Raw genomic sequence first — 7,820 nt, 5'->3', positions numbered from 1 at the left:
CTGATGTTTCGAGAGTAGGTCTGGAATTCCGCTAGTTCTGAACTATTCATGTTTGGTAAAAGTTCACTACTAGCAGAACTCGGATTTGCTCCCGACTATCGACGGGAATCTCTGAGCGTGACTAGAGGTGAAGGTCTGGTATATTTACTGGCTTCTGCACGCTGATGTGAAGCGAACCAAATGCACCTTTGCTGTTCACATGGTCTTTTGTTCACTTAACATCAGGTGATTGTGACTTGTGTTGATTTTGTTTGTTCTGTTTTTAATGACCAAATTGTTCTTTTTTCCCTCTTGCAGCATAGATCATCCTCCTGCCAAAAACACAGAAACTTCAGGAAGCTTGATTTGGCTGTGCAGCTCTTTCCTCACAGGGAGCAGCCACATAACCTGGAACCTCATATGTAATATTCTTAGTTTTTAGATAAAGGATGAGTTATATGTGTTGAACATTTAATATCACGTTGACAAGAGACTTAGAAAAGAAAATTATGCATTTTATACATAAAACAAGTTAGAATTCAAAATATAAAGATTTATTTGTCCTTGTATTTGGGGAAACGTCACACATCCTGCACGTTTTCTTTTTTTGTGGCCTGTAAAGTGTAATTAGTCTATTCTGAGGTAAAAGGCTAATCCTATTCAGTTAAAAATATTAAGTTTATTGTATTTACGTGTTAGAAAATATTACCTTTAATTTCTGCTTTATTTATAAAGCACTTTTCAAATGGAAATGTAACCTAACCTTCACAAAGCAGAAACTCTCAACAGTTTGGAGTTTAGCTTTTTTTTTTTTTTTTTAATGATGGTAATGTTGTCTATAAGCATCCAAAATTTATGAAACAGGAACACAATTGAAAAAGATGAATGTTTTTGTTGATTGCATGACCCTGTGTGTGCATATTTGGTTTTTATCCTTGTCATACAGACCAAGCTCGGACTGCACAGTAACTTAAAGGGACTTCCTGAAAACGTGGGAACTGAAATGTTGTCCCCCACAGTCCCGGGTCATGGTTATGTTTAGGGTGAAGCTTAAATTAGGCATTCTGTTATAATAGATGAGGTTATGGGATGCATTGTCAAAGGAGAACCCAAATGAGCAATTTAAACCAGCTGCATCTCTGCATATGCATGTTGATCTTACAGAATATCCTGTAAACACTGCAAGATAATCCTCTTAAACGGCTGCTTTTTGATTTAACTAGTTAACAATAGCCTCCAGCGTTGTGAGCAGGAGCAGACTAGTAAGAAAAATAATTTATTTTATCTGTGGAGGCTTTAGTGCAGTATGCAAGAATTAAACATAAAACCTCGTTGGAAGCTTGCTTTGGGTTTAACTGTTTCTGGATGTGAATAATTCATTTTCTACCCCAAATTAAACTAAATGAAAACCTCCTCAATAGAAATAAACTTTAAAAATTCCAGGTTATTATTTGTTGTTATCAACTTGCTGTATGGCAGCCGTGTGGTGGAGAGCATGTGTGGCGCCATCTGCAGGTCAACAGCTGCACATGCATGTGATGATAGCTGCTGCTGGAAGCCCACAAAGATTTAATCTTCCAAACTACAATGCATGATAAAGTGTGTTGCAAGGCGAGCTGCACACAGAGAAAATGTTCTTCATGGCATCAATATATCAAGAAAAAGTAAAGGTAAAAACCTTCAGTCATGTTGTACATTTAATCATATGTAGTTTGTTCATGTTTAAATGTTTGCACAGATCCACTAAAGATGCTACTATTTATTAAATACAACAGTGATTTTTATGTTTAAAGTACAATTTTATAAAAATTTGTAATGTAATGTGTGAATACTGCAGAAATAGGAGTTTGGTTTACATATTTGTGAGAGCACATTAAGTTGCCTTTTGCTCACGTATTTCTGTGTTTGTCTCAAACCAGTAAATGTGACTGACTTACGTCGTTATACTCGCCATAAAAAGCTGAAGTATTTAAGCTTGTCAGCCAGGAAAACTATAGCAATGTGAGGCCGTGTCAAAAAGGCTGATCCGTTGGCCTAGATCTCTTCCTCTTGTCTTTGACCACATACTCCATTCCTCAAACAGATATAAGGTTTACACTTAAAAACTCTTTATTAATTCTCTGTTACTACAAATATACAAGTATATACTTCTAAGTCTTGACATACTGGACAGCTCAGTACTCATTCACAGAGGTTTCAGATACATGTCAAGCATTTCTTGTTTTTTATGGGTTTCCAGCGACCTGTGTCTTTAATTGAGAGGAAAAAACATATTTTTTTCTTTCTCAAATCAGAAAACAACACTAAAGAAATAAAGTGCATTTGTTTGATCTTCATGGTAATGTGCAGTAAATAACCTTTCAACACAAATAATTACTTTGTCAAGTAAATCATTTATTTTTTTTCTCTATTTTTTTTGGAGCATTTTTCTTTGCAAAACTCTTCATCTGTATTAACAATAAAAATATATTTGTAATATGACTGGCAAATCCTATTTCCATTTCATGAAAAGGAAGACAACCTAAAGACCTAAGATGGTCCAACTTTTGAGACTTCAGTTGTTGACTGAGTTGTTGACGAGTCGTCGTCGTCGCTGACGTTCATCCCCAGCAGCTTCTTCATGCATGAGCGGAACTGAAAGGCAGAACAAAGACCAACACTTAGCTGCTTCCGTTGCACGGCATAGTTCAACCCTTTCGCTGATATTTGCTTCCAAAAAATGACTATAAGAGGACCTCAGTGGCCTCATAGTAAAACTGCTGTCTGTCTTGTTAACGTACTTTTACATGCAGCTCAGTTTCATCTCAGAGGCACAAAACCTGTTAAAATCTTCCAGCACTCAACAAAAACCCACCTGCTTATTGAGGAGGACGTAGATGACAGGATTGTAAACCGTGGAGGCCTTTGAGACACAGGAGGGAATGGTTGCAAGTCTCAGATCAAACGGTTGCCCACGGTTGTTGACAACCCAGAGAGCAAAAGAGGCATATGGCACGTAGCACACCAGGAAGCCCAGCACCATGAGGACCACCATCCTGGTCACCTCCCTCTCTGCTTTCTGGGTGGAGGCAGACTCAGCTTGGGCTTTCGCTGCCTGTGGAGACAGAGACACGATTAGAATCCCCACAAAAATGGCAGAAAAATTGTAATCAGGGAATGTAGATTTCACTTAAATTATGACAATATGACACATTCCCTACCGATTTCAGGGTGAGGAGCAGCTGTGAATAACAGAAGCAGATAACAGAGAAAGGGACAGCAAAGCAGAAGCAGAAGAGATACATCACAAAGGATTCGTTGTTGTACTTGTTGCCTGTTGTGTACCAGTCTGGTCCACATGAGCACTGGAAACCTTCTGGAATATATCTGGAATGAAAGAAAATTAAGTCAGCATGTGTGTATAGCCATGTATATTCTGGGATCTCTTGTATCACACTATGATTAGAGGAAATAAAAAAACAACTGCCTTTTTTTCAAACTTCATGCACTCACCTACTCCATCCAACCAGAGGAGGAACTGAAGCACCCAAAGCAAAAACCCAGGTAAGGGCACACATGCCTATAGCATGTTCCGACTTGAAGGCAAAGTTTCCAAGTGGTTTGCAGATAACCAGCCATCTTTCAAATGCAATCACAGCCAGTGACCAAAGGCTCACCATGCCTGGAAAAAAGAGAAAATGGGGAAATATCTTGTTAACATTTAGGCCAATCTTTAAAATCATACATCTCTGTTTTGTAAGAACAGGGTACAAATTACTCTAAAGTGATCCATTTTTACAAAGCAGATGTTTTTAAGTCATTACAGTCCTTACCTCCAAGAGTAGCAGTAAATCCTTCAATCTTGCACCCCAGGGGGCCAAGAATCATGTATCTGAAGGCAAAGCAGTAGAAGCAGGTGAAAGAGCCCACAGAGGAAACGATGAGGTTTGCCACAGCCATGTTGACCAGGATGTAGTTCAGATGAGAGCGGAGCTTCTTGTATTGAATAGTACATGCAATAGTAAGGATGTTGATGCCCGTTCCAAACACAAACAAGAAGAACATCAATGCTGACATTGCATAAAAGATCCCCCGGCTTCCTAAATGGTCCTGAGGGACCAGGAATGGGCTAATCGCTGAGATGTTGTCAGTGTCCACAGTGATGGGGAGCCAGAAGTCCTCTTGGAACTCCATCTGCCGATGTCCCCTCATTTTGCTCTGTTAGGTGTTGAGTTTGCCTTGCAAAAAGAAAACTGCTAACTGACACTGGTTAATACTCCGTTTTTACAGTCTTTTAACGGAGTTGTGCCTCTCCCCATTCCTGGTGGCAAGCTACCGCTTTTATAGGAACTTTAAACATTACTACAGCTCAACTTAATTGGATCTAAGACAGGATTTAAAGCTTTACATACATTCTAATAGCGACTTATGCCACCTATGAGCTAATACACAGATTAGTGTCTTAGGGTAGCTCAGTATCTTCTCACTACAACTTGATGTAAGAACCCAGTGAACAACATCATTTACTTACTGGTAAAGAATTTTTAAAATTTACTGGTATTCAATCATCTGTTAAAAGGTGACATTATGACCGTTTTAGTGGGAAGGAAATTTCCTGATTTCCAAAAGGAATAAAGATTTTTTAAAACTATTTTAACAATAATCCTATTTTTTAGTAAGCCGTATGGAGTTCATGCTAGTCTATGGAAATATATGTGATGATGATTGTCTGTTGCTCAGCGAGCCAGTATTTTTCTTCAGCTTCTGAATCTCACAGTTTTGACCTTGTTTTCTGTCTCAGCCTTGCCCCTCGGTTATGGTTCGGATCTCTGCTCTCTAGATTCCCTCTACCATGTTTTATAGGTTTGGACTCTTGTTTCCATGCAAAGACATACTGACCTTTTTCTGGCACCCTGTTAAGCTTTTGGATCACGGGTTGCATGTTGTTTGTGGATTACTTGTAGTCATGGGCAGGTGAAGCCTCATGAAAAATTGGTTTAGAAAGGGGTAATCGATGACGTCACTCCTCTGAAACGATACAAGTCTCGATACGGGCTTCGTGGAAATACTTCCTGGATTAATCGACACATGCCTTGAAGACTCGTCCCATCACTAATTACCTGTTTACCGGCTCAAGTTTGGATTAAGTCTCTCACTCTTTCACCTGTTCTCTCTCTCTTCCTTCAGTGAAACCCTCCCATCTTGCCTCCCCTTCTGTCCGGCTGCACCTTTGGGAAATTAGGCTTGAACTTCAGGCCCCGGAATCCAGTTTTAACATTCTCCTTTGTTGTAAACTAAAATTCTTAAAACATTTCAATCTTTTGTGGTGTATTAAACTTGAATATTCTCCAGTCATTACAGTATAAGTTATAATATGAGCTGGGTTTTGTGGCAACATCACAGAGAAGGTTTTGTTGCAGAACACTGGACCACCACACATCCTGGCCTACTGGAGTCAAACAGGATTTTTTTCTAATAATCCTATGAGTAGTTCTCTTGATCTTGCAGACATCAACTTCACCTGATTGTTCCAGTTCTTTATTGCATTATAAACTGAGGGGTTAGCCATCTGTGAATGCTTTGCTATCCTGTTATAGTTTTATCCTCTTGCTTTGTTTGAGAGGACAAAGATCTGAACAGTGACTATGAACAAGCTAGCAAGTCTCAACAGGCATATTAAGGTCAAAGAGATCCTAAAAGATCATTTGAGATCTCAAATCTAAAATTGTAATGTCCAACCTTTTGTATGCTACTATCACTGCCAATGTGACTAAGGCAGGGCTGCAAATAAGCATGACAATACCAAGAGGATCATTAATCCAGTCATGGATCCAATATTAGTAATAAAATGACTCAAACGTGTTTGCATGGGTTTTTATTTTAGTTTTTGAATTAAGGTATTACTGTGATACTTTCTTTTTCTGGCAAAACAAGCACACATTTATAGTTATTTAGAATAAACACATCATTAGTGAGTAATAAGTATGTCTGTTCAGTCTCAAGCAGGCCCAACTTTGGAGACTTCCGTCACAGACTGTGATGTAGAGGCTTCCTCCTCTCCTCCACCCATCCCCAGCATCGCTAACATGCACTGACGGAACTGAAAGGGGGGGAAAAGGAAACTGTAAGTTCTCGTTTTTCTGCAGTCTGATCGGTCCCATGCCTCATCAGATGTCACTGAAATAAACTGAGTATTCAGTGAAAAACACCTCAGCAGAGTAGCGCATTACAATAAAAATACAGCTTATATAAGGTAAATGTGTTAAATCATTTCAAAGATACTGAATAGTCAGAAACTAAGATGAGGAAAGTGTGTTGGAGGAGGTGTGCTTCATGCGGCACACAGAGAGCTGGTGCTGCTCATATCGGCTCCTCTCGTTGGCTCTTGTGCTTCTAGTCAACTAAATGCCTCCTCTTTAAAAATGATGTCTCATGATTCAGTTATCTATTTGCTATGACAATAAAAAGCTTTTCACTCAGTGATTTCATTCCTTGTCAGTGAACCCACCTGCTTATTGAGGAGGACGTAGATGACAGGATTGTAAACTGTGGAAGCCTTAGAAAAACAGGACGGTATGGTTGCGGCTCTCAAGTCAAACGTTTCCCCGCGGTTATTGACAACCCAGAGAGCAAATGAAGTGTAGGGCATCCAGCACACAAGAAAGCCCAGCACCATGACGACCACCATCCTGGTCACCTCCCTCTCTGCCTTCTGGGTGGAGGCAGACTCAGCCTGAGCCTTCGCTGCCTGTTGAAGGTGGGAAGACATATTAGTCTGACAACTGTAGTAAGAAAAATAAAATATTACCAGCCTTACTGAAATTGATGGTATATGTACTGGTGCATAAAATCAGTCAGATTAATTTGACCTGCTGGATTTTGACTTTGGGAGAATATTGTCTTTTCAGTACCATCGGTTTGCTTCCCCTTACCATTTTAAGTGTAATGAGCAGCTGAGCATAGCAAAACACGATCGTAAAGAAGGGAACAGCAAAGCAGAAGCAGAAAAGGAACATAACGTAGGACTCATTGTTGTATTTGTTGTTAGTGGTGTACCAGTCTGGTCCACAAGAGCACTGCAGGCCTTCTGGGATGTACCTGCAAGAATAACAAGCCCACTGACTGTACTGTTCACTCCAGCTCTGACAGCAGAAATCATCAAGTATTTTCTGTTTCTTTTTCTTACCTGCTCCATCCAACCAGCGGAGGAACTGAGGCAATCAATGCAAACACCCAGGTGAACGCACAGCAAGCGATGGCATGTTCAGGCTTGAAAGCAAAGTTGCCAAGTGGCTTACAAATGACCAACCATCTTTCAAAAGCTATCACAGCAAGAGACCACAGGCTGACCATACCTGGAATAACACGAGGGTCATTTTGTCAGACAAGTTAAAAACCAAGACAAAAATAAGACAAGTGTAGTATTATAAAAGTCAGTCCAGCCAAGATTGAATCTGTTTGTGTCTTAAAACCTAAATCTTACCACCAAGCGTTGCTAGAAAACCTTCGACTTTACAGGCTAGTGGACCAAAGATGAAATATTTGTTTGCAAAGGAGACACAGGCTGTGAAGGAACCCACACAGGCAACGAGAAGATTTGCAACCGCCAGGTTCACCAGGATGTAGTTGAGGTGGGATCGAAGCTTCTTGTACTGGATGGTGCATGCAATGGTGAGGAGGTTAATAGAAGTGCCAAACATAAATAGGAAGAACATGAACCCCGCCATTCCATAGAAGGTGCCCGAATTCCCCAGGTGCTCCTGAGGAACCAAGAATGGGCTAAGTGACGTGATGTTGTTAGTGTCCAAAGCGATTGGGATCCAGAAGTCCTCTGGCAGTTCCACACCGCGAGCGGACCTCAT

The 7,820-nt window shown here is 40.2% G+C and overlaps 2 protein-coding genes across 2 annotated transcripts; both read right to left on the bottom strand.

Annotated features, from left to right (window-relative positions):
- Positions 1–2,466: 2,466 nt before the first annotated feature.
- On the bottom strand, positions 2,467–4,170 carry LOC121637142 (blue-sensitive opsin). The gene is made up of 5 exons (XM_041981099.1): positions 3,792–4,170; positions 3,472–3,640; positions 3,180–3,345; positions 2,834–3,073; positions 2,467–2,613 (listed from the first exon to the last, which is right to left on the bottom strand). Exons 1-5 carry the CDS (start codon positions 4,168–4,170, stop codon positions 2,509–2,511), a joined length of 1,059 nt encoding a protein of 352 aa, XP_041837033.1. The 3' UTR covers positions 2,467–2,508.
- Positions 4,171–5,948: 1,778 nt separating this feature from the next.
- On the bottom strand, positions 5,949–7,820 carry opn1sw2 (opsin 1 (cone pigments), short-wave-sensitive 2). Its single transcript, XM_041979686.1, has 5 exons — positions 7,442–7,820; positions 7,145–7,313; positions 6,891–7,056; positions 6,467–6,706; positions 5,949–6,058 (listed from the first exon to the last, which is right to left on the bottom strand). The coding sequence occupies exons 1-5, from the start codon at positions 7,818–7,820 to the stop codon at positions 5,957–5,959; spliced, it is 1,056 nt and encodes a 351-aa protein (XP_041835620.1). The 3' UTR covers positions 5,949–5,956.

Source organism: Melanotaenia boesemani, chromosome 3 (genome assembly GCF_017639745.1).
Source record: "Melanotaenia boesemani isolate fMelBoe1 chromosome 3, fMelBoe1.pri, whole genome shotgun sequence".
NCBI classification, from domain to species: Eukaryota; Metazoa; Chordata; class Actinopteri; order Atheriniformes; family Melanotaeniidae; genus Melanotaenia; species Melanotaenia boesemani.
The sequence above is the reverse complement of the archived record's forward strand: the minus strand, read 5'-3'. Positions and strand labels throughout refer to the sequence as shown.

Coding starts and splice junctions, on each gene's coding strand:
- LOC121637142 (XM_041981099.1), bottom strand. CDS start 4,170: ATGAGGGGACATCGGCAGATGGAGTTCCAAGAGGACTTCTGGCTCCCC. Junction 3,641..3,791: donor ATTTACTGCTACTCTTGGAG/GTAAGGACTGTA, acceptor TCTTTTTTCCAG/GCATGGTGAGCCTTTGGTCA. Junction 3,074..3,179: donor TGCTCCTCACCCTGAAATCG/GTAGGGAATGTG, acceptor CTGTCTCCACAG/GCAGCGAAAGCCCAAGCTGA.
- opn1sw2 (XM_041979686.1), bottom strand. CDS start 7,820: ATGAGGTCCGCTCGCGGTGTGGAACTGCCAGAGGACTTCTGGATCCCA. Junction 7,314..7,441: donor TTTTCTAGCAACGCTTGGTG/GTAAGATTTAGG, acceptor GTGTTATTCCAG/GTATGGTCAGCCTGTGGTCT. Junction 6,059..6,466: donor ACGTCCTCCTCAATAAGCAG/GTGGGTTCACTG, acceptor CCCCCCTTTCAG/TTCCGTCAGTGCATGTTAGC.